This window comes from Elephas maximus, chromosome X, assembly GCF_024166365.1.
Source record: "Elephas maximus indicus isolate mEleMax1 chromosome X, mEleMax1 primary haplotype, whole genome shotgun sequence".
NCBI classification, from domain to species: domain Eukaryota; kingdom Metazoa; phylum Chordata; class Mammalia; order Proboscidea; family Elephantidae; genus Elephas; species Elephas maximus.
The window spans coordinates 54,941,177-54,957,091 of NC_064846.1; the positions used below are offsets into that span (position 1 = coordinate 54,941,177).

The 15,915-nt window shown below is 44.9% G+C and overlaps 1 protein-coding gene across 1 annotated transcript; it reads right to left on the bottom strand.

Annotated features, from left to right (window-relative positions):
- Nucleotides 1-2,205: 2,205 nt before the first annotated feature.
- Nucleotides 2,206-12,755, bottom strand: LOC126069640 (protein BHLHb9-like). Its single transcript, XM_049873245.1, has 6 exons — nt 12,663-12,755; nt 7,058-7,147; nt 6,567-6,650; nt 6,164-6,242; nt 4,938-5,817; nt 2,206-4,835 (listed from the first exon to the last, which is right to left on the bottom strand). The coding sequence occupies exons 5-6, from the start codon at nt 5,513-5,515 to the stop codon at nt 3,710-3,712; spliced, it is 1,704 nt and encodes a 567-aa protein (XP_049729202.1). The 5' UTR covers nt 5,516-5,817; nt 6,164-6,242; nt 6,567-6,650; nt 7,058-7,147; nt 12,663-12,755; the 3' UTR covers nt 2,206-3,709.
- Nucleotides 12,756-15,915: the final 3,160 nt, after the last annotated feature.

A 15,915-nucleotide genomic window follows, 5' to 3' on the forward strand; every position in this document is an offset into this window, starting at 1 on the left:
GTGTCTTTGTAGAAACTGACAAGCTGATTCTAAATGGCATATGGCAATGAAGATGTGAAACAGCCAAAATAACTTTGAAAAAGAAGAAAGTTAGAAGACTCACACTGTCTGGCTTCAAGACTTATTATGAAGGCACAGCAATGAGGACAGTCGGGCACTGGCATCGAGATAGACAAGTAGGTCAGTGGAACATAAGAAAGGGTCCAGAAATAGACCCTACGCACACGGACAACTGATTTTTGACAAAGGTGTAAAGGCAGCCCGGTGGAGAAAGAGGAGTCTTTTAAGTAAATGTTGCTGGAACAAACTGGATATTGCCATGGCAAAAACGAACTTCGATTCGTAACTCTCACCATGTACAAAAATTAACTCAAAATGGGTCATAGACCTAAATGTCAAACCTAAAACTATAAAACTTTTACAAGTAAATACAGTAGAAAATCTTTGTGAACTGGGTTTGGCAAAAATGTTTTATATACAACACTGAAGCACAACTGGTAAAATAAAAGAATTTCTTCATCAAAATTAAAAACTTCTGCTCTTCGAAAGATACTTTAAAAAGAATTTGAAAAAACAACCCACACACTGGGAAAAAATATCTACAAAACATACATGTGATCAGGGACTTGTATCCACAATATATTAAAAAATTTTCTTAAAAATCAATAAGAAAACTACCTAAAACCCCGAGAGTATGGCCCCCGGACACTCTTTTAGCTCAGTAATGAAGTCACTCCCGAGGTTCACCCTTCAGCCAAAGATCAGACAGACGCATAAACCAAAACGAGACTAAACGGGCACACCAGTCCAGGGACAAGGACTAGAAGGCAGGAGGGGACAGGAAAGCTGGTAACAGGAAACCCAAGGTTGAGAAGGGAGAATGTTGACATGTCATGGGCTTCTTAATCGATCTCATAAAACAATATGTGTAGTAACTAATGAGAAAATTGTTTGTTCTGTAAACCTTCATCTAAACACAAACCAAAAGCAAACCCAGTGCCATCGAGGCGATTCTGACTCATAGCGACCCTATAGGACAGAGTAGAACCGCCCCATAGAGTTTCCAAGGAGCGCCTGGCGGATTCAAAGTGTCGGCCCTTTGGTCAGCAGCCGTAGCACTTAACCACTACACCACCAGGGTCTCCCTTCATCTAAAGTACAATGAAAAAAGTATTAAAAAAAGAATCCACTTTTTAAAATTGGGCAAAAGAGTCACACATATTCTTCACTGGATATACGTGGATGGCAAACATGCGTATGAAAAGATGTTCAACATCATTGCTCACCAGAGCAATGCAAATTACAACCACAATGCCATATGGCTAAAATGAAAAAAGACTGACCACATCAGGTGTTAGCAGGGATGGAGAGGAATGGGAACCCTCACACACAGCTTGTGGTAATGTAACACGGCACAGCCACTTAGGAAAATGTAAAAGTGAAATGTATACCTACTATATGAGCCAGCCATTCCACTCCTTGCCATTTACCCAAGAGGAATAAAAGCATATGTCTACCAATGTTTACAGCACCTCTATTAATAATCTCCAAAAGCTGGAAACAACCCGAATGTCCTTCGACAGGAGAATAAACAAAATGTGGTATAACCACGGAATGGAATACTACTTGGCAATTTGAAGCAGTGAACTATTAACACATACAACATGGATGAATGTCTAATAATTATGCTGAGTGCAAGAAGCCAGTAACAACCCCTCCCCCTAAAAAAGAAAAAGAGTACACGCTGTATGAATCCATTTATAGAAAATGAAAACTATGTGGATACAAAGAAGATCAATGGTGGCCTGGGGCGGGGTGGGGGGCGGGGGGAGGAGAAACAAAGGGAGGGTTGGGAGGGAGGGATTACCAAGGGGCATGAAGTAGCTGTTGGGGGGAGATGGATATGGTGACTATCTTGATTGTGGTGATGGTGACATGCATGAATACGTATCTCTAAACTTACCAAATACGTGCAGTTTAGTGTCTGTCAGTTAAACCTCAATGAAGCTATTAATAAAAAGCATGTGACAGATCTCTACAATAATGAATTAGGAAAATAATGACGAGGAAAAGGCAAGTTGCAGAATACCACTCTCCCATTTTTGCAAAAGAATAAATGTGTACATATGTATATTAGGAAATATGGAAAGAAAAAATCGGGAGACTACATACCAAAATATTACACGATTCGAAAATATGCTTTAGAACTACATTTATTGACATGGAAAGATCTTCACAATATACTGCTAGGGAAAAAGCATGTTACAAACAGCACTGAGAACATGATTTCGTTTAACTGTGTAAAAGTCTTAAAGCGTATAACCCGATACTTTCACACACAGAAACTTTCTCTTTAGCTCAGACCATGGGCTGTACTTCCTGCCATAAGACTTACAGAACTCAGCCACAGGCCAAACTCCTGGGAATACTTTCTGGACCATACAGACTTCCAGAAATCACCATCTTGTGGGTTGAGACAGCTGCCGCTCTGGGTCGACTGTTGGGCCAAACCCATCTATTCATCCCAGACTTTTCTCCTGACCTCCAGCCAGGTGGAGCCAAAAGCCTAACTGACATGGCCAGATTGGAGAAATTTAAATGTTAAGAATTGCAAGCCCGGCAGGGACATCATCCGCAGCAGAATTGAGCCATTAAAACCAAATAATCCCTGAGCCTTGAAGACCACCATGGGAAAAAGTGAAGGGGGACTGTAAGGCAGTGTGGTGAGAGTGGGTTTCGGTATCAGACAAACATGGTTACCAGACAAAACAGCTATGCCACTTGCCAGCTGTGGGGTTGTAGGAAAAAAATTAAACACCTCGGATTCTCATTGGAGAGTACCCAGATTAATGACTTACAATAAAACGAAATACTAGTAGCCTATCCAACAGGATCATCGTGAGAGACAGAAAAAAAAAAAAAAACCTGTAAAATGTGGTGCCAACAGTGTCTGACGTAGAGTAGGCACTCGGGGAATGTTTCCCCTGCAAACCTCCTTCCTTTCTTTCTGTAAGAGATGACACTGACATAAACCAAATAGCCTGACAATATGAGAACTCCAAATGTGGTACCGAGATAAAAAATTAAATAAACTAACATGACCTTTTGACTGAGACTCAGGTCCGTTTACGTGTTGTAGAATGAGTTGTGTGATGCAGGTGGAATAGGGAAAACAGTTATTCCTTTTACATTAAACAGTCTACACTGTAGCAATCCCTGCTTCCTTTAAGGATCAAGAGGGCACGTTTGGCTACGAGCATATATACGCTGTCGGTACTGGCGCTCATATTTCTGTGTGTATATGCCTTATTTCTGCAACTAGACTATAAACTCAAGGGTTTTTTTGTTTTGTTTTGCTTTTCGTTTTTTGCCACGTGAAGCCACAAATGGATCTATGTAGATACTAATGAACAAGCTGGCTTACTTCCAATGTTGGTTCACCATCTCCTTACGGAAAATGCTACACATCTCCCAAACTAGACAGGATGAAGATCAACAGGTATTTTCGGCTCAAGGGGTAATATTCATTTGATATCCAAATATGATCTAGCTCAAACCCAGAGGCTGTCACAAGTAACATCACGTTAAAGATGCAATTTATAACGTGCACATGGTGATAAGCACAGCATTATGCAAGGCTCTTTGGGAACATACAGCCTATTAAAGTTTGGAGATTGTTCCAAGTTTTCTCTTTTATTTCTGGCTCATTTTACAATTTTTCAATAATCGTTTTAGCTTCACGGAACACGGCCTTGAGTTCATTATAACTCACGGGATTAACAACTACAATCAATCCCCTTCTGATATGCTCCTTTATATTAACAAATATGGCCACGGCAGTAACAAGATTGGCTTTTGCCTCTTTCTGGTGAAAGATGAGTTTTAATGCTGACAATACCTCAATGTTCATCATGTCTCTTGCTGCAATGGGATTTTCAGACATATTCAAAAGTACTTTCAAAACCAGATTTCTGGTTTTATGATTTCCCAGGGATAGCATACGGGAAAGCTCTGGAAGGTAAGCGGCAACAATGAAGTGATGGTTACGGTCAGCACTCAGCTGCCCTAATTCCTTTAATCCAGATCGCTGACCAGGTGAGTTCAAGGGAAAAGACACGGTTTCCTTACACATATGCACAACATGTATTATATTCCTGCGTTGTCTTTCCTCCACAGAAATGGGATTCAGAGTAATTTCAGTCTTTCTTGTCACGTTTGGCAATCGAAAATGGAGCAAGCTTTCAATAACAGTCAGCACACCCATCTCATTAATGAGCTCTTGGGCAAGGGGATGAACCTTGATGACACCCATTGCAATTTGAGCTATTTTATGAATGACAGGATCAGCATTTGACTTAAGTAAGCTAACAAGTTTTTCAAAGTCCTCAGAATTCAGGCGGCATTCCATTTTGCAAGGGCAAGGAAATGGCCTAATCCCATTCAGCTCCCTGATCCTGATCTGCCCTCTGATCTTCTCTATGGCCTGAGTGCAAGTCTCAGAATCAAATGGGTACGCGTCTATAGACTGTAGGCATATGGAAGTGCCCTCACGAAGACCGGCTTCTGCCGCAGGCAGGGAACCCGTGTTTTTCTCACCTGAGGACTGGGCAGTATAGGAAAGGGGCCTTGTCCTCGATGGGACCTGGTATCCAGATGCCAACGATGCCGGAATTTCAGCAGGGCCATTGGGCCAGACAGTTACCTCAGACCCGTCCTTGGGCCTATTTCTTTCATCAATTTCACACGTTACCCGGGGCCTAACTGTCCTGTACAAGGGTCTAGGATTAGGGTCAAAACTAATTTTACCTCCATCCCAGAACCACTTCCAAATAACGACTTTCCTCTCCTCCTCCTCCTCCTCCTCCTCTTCGTAGTCCTCCCACTCCTCCTCTTCGTCCTCCTCCCCCTCCTCCTCTTCGTCCTCCTCCTCCTCCTCTTCGTCCTCCTCCTCCTCCTCCGCCCCTGGCCTAGGCTTCCAGCTGGCCCCAGTAGCAGCCTCTATTCCCAACTCCTCAGTATTGATTGAGGCACCAATATCAGTTTCACCTTTGTCCTTAGCGTTCGTCTGATCACCACCAGCCTCTTCCCTGTTCCAGAACCAGGAACCGATACTGGTCTCTTCCCCAGCCCAGAACCAGGCATCAGTATCAGTCTCATCTTTGTGTGTGGCCCCAGATGCAGCACTCTCCTCAGCCACACAAGAAAAACCAGATACCACAGCGGCCTTATCCTCAGCCCTCGGACCAAAGTCTGTATTCATCTCCTCCCCTGACCTGGCCCAGGATCTAGGCATGGCCTTAGCCACGCCTTTGACCAGAGCCGTAGGCTCTGACAGGGCTCTTGCCTTCATCTCAGTTACAACCTTAGCCTCAGACACTCCCTTCCTCTCTGCTACTGCATATGTCTCAAACCCTGCCTTGGCCTTGACTATGCCAGTAGCCTCCCTTTCTGCTTCAGCCTTTATGCTGGCCCCTTTCCTAGTTTTAGCATGGGTTCCACTCTTATCCTCAGACATGGCTGAAGTCTCGTTATATAGCCCTATTCGGTATCGGCCTTACAACTCAAGGTGTCTCGGGTCAGTGTCTTAACACTCTTTCACTGGGTCAGCCTATAGCCTTGGAAGCAACAGTCAGAGTCAATTGTCGGCTCGACAGTCACAGAGTCCCCTTTGAAAACACACAGCCTCTGTTAATGATACAGACAGAGGGCAGAGGCACACTCAGGCTGGAGGAAGATGACGGCTCCTGGGTGCAGACCTGCTCAGAGGGATGGTCTTCTGCCACTCCGAGGCCACCACAGCTAGCACTGCAGACGGACCTGAGTTGGAAGAATGAAACGGGGCTCTGAGTCTCTTCCCACTGTACTGCTCTATGCACAAAGTCACATAGAGAGACATGAAAGGAAGAGCAGAGACTGACTGTGTGGTACAAGTCGATAAAATGCGTCCTCATTTTATCCCTTCCACGCTCCCACTACTCCCAAACAATACCCGGCCCAGGCCCTACACACTCTTTCCTCTGCATCAAACAGGAGCACGGACCGTGGGAAAGCTTGCTGAGATGAGAGCAAGAGAGGCTAAGGAGCACCCAGCCCTTCTGACCCCATGCTGGTGTACACCACTCCCCTACAGGTCTACCCAGGCAGGCCTCGTTCTCACGCCAACCTGCACTGATCCGGTGCGATTCTCCCCTCCTTCCTTGCTTCCAAAGTTGACAAGCTCTACAGCAGATCCACAGGCAGATCTATGGGCAAAAACACACAAGGGTGGTCTCTCAATCCAACAAACATCTGCCTTTCCAAATCTACAGCACTGGTTATGCAACATAGCCGACGTCCTTGGACCCTCTTGGCATCACTTCCTTCCCCATTTCCAACCCCGGTATCTACCAATCGCTCTATAGACATGATCCTGGCTCACCCACCCCCATTTCCTGTACACAAATGCGTGAGGGCAGAGGTGTCTGGAAAGCTGGAAGTCAATGGTCCAAGATGTGATCTGGTCTCACCCGACTGCCAACAGCCAACCCCCACCCCCCGTCAACGGGGGTACTCATGCTCATACCCACCTTGGATCCAAGTTAATAGTTTGTCTTCTTTCTTAACTTCCAAGAGAACTGCTCCCTACAGACATCTATAGGAAAGGGACAGAGCTATTGATAGACAGAAAGACAGGGCAGAAAAAAAGAAGAAACAGGGGGATTAGCAGATGGCCCAACACCCACGACAAGGGTTATAACATTAGCTTTTATATATTCAAGGCCATGTTAAATGCCTACCACCTGTCTGGGTCTCCTCCAGTGATTCCCCAGCCAACTCACCCCAGACATACAGCCTGTCTGAATACCCCTCCCCGCAACTCTGAAGTCAGCCATTTCCCAGCAGAGGCCACAGCTCCTTCCCTGAACAAAAACATGAGGTGCAGGGGTCGTAGTAGAACACGGGCAACTATATTTAGAAAGCACGCAGAGAAGATAGTGGGAACTATTATTTCAATAATAGCATTACGTGCCCCCTCACCTTCCCCACGTGCTTCATACCTAGATCCTACCTCACTTACCTATGGGAGCCTGCCCACACAGCGGGGGTCCTCAGGAGATGTCCACCTCCCTACCAAAGGAGAGTCCTCCTCCTGGAGAAGCACCACACCCTACAGAAAGATGGAGGGGCATTCAGCAAAACAGCAAGAGACTATGTTGGCAGTGGTGGAAAAATAGAGTTTAATGCACACATTTCCAGAATTCAGCTTCCAACCCTTCCTTTTCCAGAATCAGGGATGAAGTAGGTAAATGAACTTCTTAAATTCTCACAGCTCCTCAGATCTCCACTCTCAGGAACTCTGTGAAATCTTCTGTGGCATTACTTCTGCACCAAAATGAAAGGGGCTGGGAGGGGTGGGTGGAGATGGGAGTGTGCGTTTCCAGAACCAGAACCTGGAGCCGATTGACTTCAAATATTATCAACTGGCCCCTCAGAAAGCATTTCCCTCGACTCTGAGTCCCCATTCCTGTACCTCAGTGTATAAGCAGGCTTGCATCTTGAGAAAATAGATCCCGTTTTAGTTATCTAGTGCTGCTGTAACAGAAATACCCCAAGTGGATGGCTTTAACAGAGAGACATGTACTCTATCGCAGTCTAGGAGGCTAGAAGTCCCAAATCAGGGCACCAGCTCCAGGGGAAGGCTTTCGGTCTCTGTCAGCTCTGGGGGAAGGTCTTTGTCATCAATCTTCCCAGGTCGAGGAACTTCTCAGCACAGGGACCCCAGGTCCAAAGAACAGGTTACTCTCCTGGCTCTTGTTTCTGGTTGGTATCAAGTCCCCCTGTCTCTCTGCTCACTTCTCTCTTTTATATCTCAGAAAGAGATTGGCTTAAGACACAACCTAAACTTGTAGACTCAGCACTGCCTCGTTAACATAACTGTCTCTAATCCTGCCTCATTAACACCATCCAGGTAGGGTTTACAACACGCCGGAAAATCACATCAGATGACAAAATGGTAGACACTCACATAATACTGGGAATCATGGCCTAGCCAAGTTGACACATATTTTGTGGGGACACAATTTAATCCATGACAGATCCCAAGCCAGGAGGTTGGAGTGACACTACCCTGTTTATTTACATGGACCCTTCCTGCGAAAGCCCACCCGCTCCTCATCCAGCCCATTTGTTTGAGATAAATAGGCTGTTGTTGTTGTTAGTTGCCCTCCAGTGACTCCAACTCAGGGTGACCCCGTGTGTTGCACAGTAGAACTGCTGATAAGGTTTCAAGGCTCTGAACATTCGGAAGCAGATCTTTACAGGCCCCTCTTGCTGGGTTCTAACCGTGAACTTTTCAGTTGATAGGCATGGATTGCTTTTCATAATATGATGTTTGTTGACAAAAGGCAGTTTACAAAACTATACGTAGGATATCACCTCATTGCTATCCTTAAATACACAAGGTGACATCCGAATAGTCAAATTTCTGAAAACAATAGACACAGAAAAACCTGGGAGAGCCAGAAACTATATAAGGCTCAGACCTGTCAGAGAAGAAACTCAAATATTTTCCACTAAAATGAGCCATAGAAAAGTGGTAAGACTGCACCCTGACAAATGTGGAAAACTTGTGAGAACCAGAAAAACATGGCAGACCTGTCAAGTTCCGGCTTTCACAGGTTTCACTGCACATTCAACCCTTAGCTCTTTATCCTCATTCTCTGATGTTATGCTAGTAGGGAGAGGAAGAGGATAAGCAAGCCCATGAAATAAGAGAAAAGTAAGAGGCAGGAAAGCACACGAAACGGAAGGGGCAGGGGTGATGACTCTCTTGGCCTATCCCCACTCAGTGAACTGGAAGCGGTGCAGGAGGCTTTTCCTCTTCCCCAGCTCCATCGGACAGCGCCCTCTGGCACACGGTGGTGACACTGAAGCTCACACACAGTGAAATGTGGGTTTATCCCTGCTTGCTAGTTCATTTCCATCTACGCTCTCTGCTAGCTCTGCTATTATGCTAACGTCAGAAGCATGGCGTTCACACAACAGAGGAGGCAAAGGTGGAATGGGGAGCCAACATTTGCTGAGGCCCACAGGTGCCACACGCTGTGGGGTTTTATTTTCAGACTTTTCCTCTTCAAGTCCTCAAACAATGCTCTGGGGCAGGCATCGTTACTTCCCTTACAGATGGGGCAATGGCCTCAGAGGCCAAAGTACATCCTCAAAGAATGCTAGGGAGGTGTCAAACGGACACAGAAACCAACTCGAAAGGGCTTCCACTGGCCACTTCTGGGGCAAAATGACCATCGAAATAAACAACGACAGTAATAGATGGTAATCATTTGAGCAAAATAGGAATCTATGAGTCTTACTGATATAAATGAATACATAGATAGATAGATGGAGAAACAGATAAGGCAGAAGGGAAAGCTCTACTATACAGTCGAATGCTAATTAATAAATCTAAAAGGAATTAGGAAAGCAACACCTGACAACTGTCATAGTTATAAGTGGTTCAGGCAAGAATCATAAATGGAGGCTCAGTCTGCACCAAATCCCACAGCAGTCACCCAGCTCCCATGGTACCCATGCTGGCCACGTAAATCTGGCGGAAAAAAAAAAAAAACCAACAAACCTGACTTGGTTCATAATATGGGCTAGGAACTCTATGGGACCGACATGACGCACACAGACGATCTCAAGTATTTCTCACAATAAACACTCTCCGCAGCTGCAGCCATATGCACACACACGCGCACGCGCGCCCTCTCTCTCTTCAGCTGCAGAGATGCAGACACACACACACACACACACACGGAAACATATTCTTTCCCCTGTCTCTCTCCTCCCAAGACCCTCTCTCATCGCCCCTGTCTGTGGATGGAGAGCACCTCCAGGACAACCCTGCAGCAGGAAACCACGCTCCCTCGGGCCAGCAGGGACCAAGACGGCCTGTCTCTCCAGCTGACGAGACAGCGGGACACCGAGTCTCAAAGCAGTAAATCGCCCCTTGGCTCTGGGGTCCCTTATCTCCCCACACCCAGGGCATGAGCACCCATACCTACCGCTGAATTCCAAACACCGGACGACAGGAACCTGCTCCTCCTGGCGGGCCACGTCCCTGTCTATAAAAAAGTCGTCACAATCCCCAGCTAGACGTCGGGTTTCTATGGCAACCGCAAAGCACTGGCTGCTCTGGACACCGGAAACACCTACGCAGGGCTGCGGCCCCCCTCCCAGTCCTTTGCTGAAAGCACAACACCTGTGCCCTTCAGATCTCTCGGTAATACTTCCCACAACCACATGTGAATCTACAATTTTCTTCAAAATAAAATTTTAATTATGTGAATAATAAAAAATATATATTGCATAGACAGAATAAAAAACTGGAATTTTGCCATGTTGGCCCCTAAAATCATGGCAAATGGATTTTCATCTATTTCTAAAAATTCCATTAATATTTATTATTTAACAAAGAAAAGGTCAAATAGTCGATATTATGGAGTATTTTATACACGACAAACCCTCTCACTGTGAGTTCACGCAAATTGAAGAATAACCGGAGCTGAAATAAATACCTCACTGAGTTTAGCAGTAGCATAGACACAGCACAAGAGAGGATTAGTAAACTTGAAGATAGCCAAAACCCGTTGCCATGGAGTCGATTCCAACTCATAGCGGCCTTATAGGACAGAGTAGAACTCCACCTTCCAGAGCTTGAAGATAGATCAGAAATATATCCAGACTGAGGCACAGAGAGAAAAAAAGATGGAAACACAAGAGTATAAGGGCCAAGGTGGCACATTCTAACACGTGATTAATTGGAGTCACAGGAGATGAAGAGAGAGACAGAGAGAAAAAAGGGAGAGAGAGAGAGAGAGAAATTGAATGGGGAAAAAGCAATATTTGCAAAGATAACTGATGAGGGTTTCCCCAAACTGATGAACAATGTCAAGCCACATATTCAAGAAGTTCTATGAAACGTAAGTAGGTAGGATAAACAAAGACACACACGCAATATAAGCACATCATAGCAAAACTACTAAAAAATACATCAAAAAGAAAACATTGAGACCAAATGGTCAACAATTACTTTAAAACAATGATGAGAATGTAAGGCGGCAGAGAAACTAGATTAATGGAAATGGAACAACCAGAAGGGAAATAATGAGAATGTTCATGCATTGTGAAGAATGTGACCAATGTCACTGAACAACTGGTGTAGAAATTGTTGAATGGGAACATAAACTGCTGGGTAAACCTTCACTGAAAACACAATAAAACGGCATTCAAAAAGAAGCATGGTGTTCACAGAACGAGGGAGGCAAAGGTGGAATGAGGAACCCACACGTGCTGAGTTCTACAGATGCCACATGCTGTGGGGTTTTATTTTCAGACGTTTTCTCTTCAAATCCTCAAAGCAATGCTCCGAGGCAGGCATCATTGCTGCACTTACACCCAAAAACCAAACCCTTTGCCGTCAAGTCCATTCCGACTCATTGCGACCCTATAGGACAGAGTAGAACTGCCCCACAGAGTTTCCAAGGAGCTGCTGGTGGATTCGAACTGCCGACCTTTTCGTTAGCAGCCCAAACACTTAACAACTACAGCACCAGGGTTACTGCCCTTACAGATAGGGAAATAGGCTCCCAGGGCAAAGTACATCCTCAAAGAACACTAGGGAGGTGTCAAACGGACACAGGGGCCAACTTGAAGAGGCTTCCACCGGCCATTTTGGAGACAAAATGACCATCAAAATAAGCAATAATAATAACAGATGGTAAACCTTTGAGCAAAATAGGCACCTATGAGTCTTACTGATATAAATAAATACATAAACGGATAGGTAGATGGAAAGATAAGGGAGATAAGCTCTACTCTACACTCAAATGCTGAGTAATAAATCTAGAAGGAATTAGGAAAGCAACACCTGACAACTATCATAGTAATAAGCGGTGCAAGCAAGAATCATAAATGTCGGCTCAGTCCGCACCAAATCCCACAGCAGTCACCCAGCCCCCATGGTACCCACGCTGGCCACGTAAGCCCAGGAAAAACAGTCAACAAGCCTGACTCGGTTCCTAATATGCGCTAGGAACTCAGTATGACCGACGTGATGCACATTAACTAACTCGAGTTACCTCACAGTAAACACTCCCAGTAGCTGGGATGAAGCGCGCGCGCGCGCGCGCACGCACACAGTCCAGTTGCAGAGATGCACACACATACATGCACACAAGCTCTCTTCCACTCTCTGTCACAATAAACTCTCCTGGCAGCTGCAGCGAAACGGACACACACACTCCAGCTGCCGAGATGCACACACATACATGCACACAAGCTCTCTTCCCCTCTCTGTCACGGTAAACACTCCAGGCAGCTGCAGTGACACACACACACTCCAGCTGCAGAGATGCACACACATATTCATGCACACATGCTCTCTTCCCCCCTCTGTCTCTCTCCACCCAAGACCCTCTCTCATCGCCCCTGCCTGTGGATGTAGAGCACCTCCAGGGCACCCCTGGAGCAGAACACCACGCTCAGTCGGGCCAGACGGGACCACGAGAACCAGTCTCTCTCCCTGAGCAGACACCCGGGCACCGAGTCCCAAAGCGGGAAAGAGGCCACTTGGCTCTGGGACCCCTTGGACTCCCGACACCCAGGGCGTGAGCACCCATACCTACCGCTGAATCCCAAACACCTCGAGGCAGGAATCTGCTCCCTCCGGCGGGCCACGTCCGGGTCTATTGAAAAGGCGTCACGGTCGCCATCTTGACGACGTGTTTCTATGGCAACCGCGAAGCACGGGCTGCTCTGGACACCGGAAACGCCTACACACAGCCGTTCCCCGCCGCCCGCACAAACCCTCCCCCCGTTCCCACCCTCCCCCACGTCTCCCACCCCCCCCCACCCCGTGCCTTTTCCTTCTGCCCTTCAGTTATCTCGGTATTATTTCCTACAGCAGCATGTGAATCTACACTTTTCTCAAAATACAATTTTTAATTAAAAATGGAAAAAGGTTAAATGTGAATAAAAAGAAAAAAATATTGTTAAAAAAAAAAAAAAAACCTTTGCCATCGAGTGAATTCCAACTCATAGTGACCCTCTAGGACAAAGTAGAGCCGCCCCATAGGGATTCCAAAGAGCGGCTGGTAGAGTCGAACTGCCAACATTTTGTTGGCAACCGAGCTCTGAACCACTGAAGCACCAGGGCTCCGGAATATTCCAAAAACAGAATTAAAAAACTGAAGTTTTGCTCTGTTGGGGTACTAAAATCATGGCAAATGCATTTTTATCTATTTCAGATTTAAGAAATAATATTGGAATCATTATTCCCTGTCCTTGAGCATAGAGAATGTGACCCCCCCTGGAGCTGGGCTCACAAGGATTCACAAGGACGCATCAACTGGGCCCCAAGGTATAAAGAAAAAATAGCTGGAATAATCTTGGAAAATATCTTTCAGGGAGGAAAATACCTTTTAGGGAACCTTTCACATAAGGTAAGCAAATAGAGGGAAAGCCTGGTGGTGTAGTGGTTAAGTGCTACAGCTGCTAGCCAGAGAGGGTCGGCAGTTGGAATCCGCCAGGCGCTCCTTGGAAACTCTATGGGGCAGTTCTACTCTGTCCTACAGGGTTGCCATGAGTCGGAATCGACTCGACGGCACTGGGTTTGGTTTGGTACCGGGGCATCAAACAGAACACGAAAGAGTTTCCACACTTATCTTTTACTGTTAGCATTTACTGAACAGAAAATTTGCTGGACCAGTGAAGACCCTCCTGAATATCGCTCCTGAAACCTGTACAAAAGGTTGTTAAGAAAGACAATTTAAAATGTAGGATCACAGTTTCTAGCCAATCTGTGAAAAGGCAGAGCTTTCAAAGATTTTGCCCATTTGTGATGTTAGTATATACTGATGACTCTGTGACATTCCTTAGAGCCCAGCAGACATGGCTATGGCAGCATGCCTGTCCCTTTTCCCACTTTTGTCTATTCTGTAATATTTCCTCGGACTCGGGCAGACACGGCTGCAGCAGCGTGTTTCTCCGCTTCCCGCTTTTGCCCGTTTTGAATATATGCCGAATAAAACTTTCTTTTTTGCTTTACTAAACTTTGTGATGTTTTTACCCTACAAGGTTTCTAAAAATGCCGGTAATATTCATTATTTCACAAAGAAAGTCAAAGAATGGATATTATGGAGTATGTGATATACGACAAACCTCTCCATGTGAGTTCACTCAAATTTCAAAACTCAGTAACTGAAATTAATAGCTCATTGGGTTTAGCAGTAGCATAGACACATCACAAGAGAGGATTAATAAACTTGTAAACTGGAAGATAGATCAGAAAAACGACCAGACTGAGGCACAGAGAGAAAAAAGGATGGACATACGGACAAGAGTATGAGGGCCAAGGTGACACATTCTAACACATGACTAACTGGATTCACAGAAGACGGAGAGACAGACAGAGAGAAAAAAACTGAATGGGGATAATTGATGAGGGTTTTCCAAAACTGATGAAAAACATCAAGCCACACGTTCAAGAAGTTTTTAGGAAACCTAAGTAGAATAAGCACACACCCACATCTATGTACGTGATAATAAAACTACTGAAGAACAAATCCAAAGGAAACTATTGAGACCAAGTGGTTAACAATTACTTTGAAACAGCGATGAGACTATAGGGGGGCAGGGAAACCAGATGACCGGAAACGGATCAGCCGGAACACAGATGAAGACAATGCTCGTGCGTTGTGTAAAGAACAGAAGGTAACCAATGTCACCGAACAACCGCTGTAGAAATTGTTGAATGGGAACATAAACTGCAGTGTAAACCTTCACCAAAAACACAATAAAACGGTATTTAAAAAGAAAAGAAAATAGTAAAATCACCCCTGTCAAAAAGGACCATTACCATGAAAGAAGAACCAGTACAACGGATAACTCACCTTTGAACAAAAACAGCGGTGATCAAAAGACAACAGAGTGACATTATTAAGTGGTGAAAAGAAATGAGCACCAAAACAGAGTTCTGTGCCAAGCAAAAATAATCTGCACAGACGAAGGGACATACAAGGCTTTCAGACAAAGCAAGAATTCATGTGCGGCAGATGCCCATCCAAAGACAGAAGTTGTTCAAACAGAATAAATATGATCCTAGACAGACACAGAGTAATACAGGGACGGATGAAGATTGGTGCGGCAGGTCAAAGTGTGAGTGAATTTAAATAAATATTGACTATAAGGCGTTCATAATAATTTCCTTGGGGATTTAAATAATACGTAGAATTAAAACGCGTTAAAACAGTCGCAGAAAAGTCTGGAGGTGGTAACTGCTGCTAAAATGTCCTAAGGCCCTAACCTTGACAGGGGAGTGCTAAAGTACGTGCCCTTATCATAGACCCCAGTGACTTGAAGATGCGCGTTCTAAAATTTAGGATAACCATGAAAAGAATCATAAAAGGGTGTACGACAAGCTAATTGAGGGAGAAATGGAGTAATACATCAGAAAATGATTGATTTACCCAAAAGAAACAACTGAATGAGAGAAAGCAGGACCGTAAAACAGGTAGTACAGGGAGAAAATAGTAAAATGATAGACTTAAAAACAAATACGTGACTAATTACATCCAATGCAAATGTACTAAAAACAATGATTGTGAGATAGGAATCAAAAAGAAAAACTGTAAGATGCATCAAGAGACGTAACTTAAAAACACAGAAATTTTCAAAGTCGGAGGGGAAGAGAGGATGGATCACGCCAATACTAACCAAAAGAGGTAACTGATGTACCTCTAAAAATATTTAAAATGCACACATAAAGGGAATAAGTATTAGAAATAGATAGGTGCCTTTCGTAAAGATTAAGGGCCAAACCACCATGATCCACAGTTCTGGAGGCCAGCAGTCCAAACCAGGGTCTCGGCCATGTTGACT

Coding starts and splice junctions, on each gene's coding strand:
- LOC126069640 (XM_049873245.1), bottom strand. CDS start 5,515: ATGTCTGAGGATAAGAGTGGAACCCATGCTAAAACTAGGAAAGGGGCC. Junction 4,836..4,937: donor GAGGAGGAGGAGGAGGACGA/AGAGGAGGAGGA, acceptor GGAGAGGAAAGT/CGTTATTTGGAAGTGGTTCT.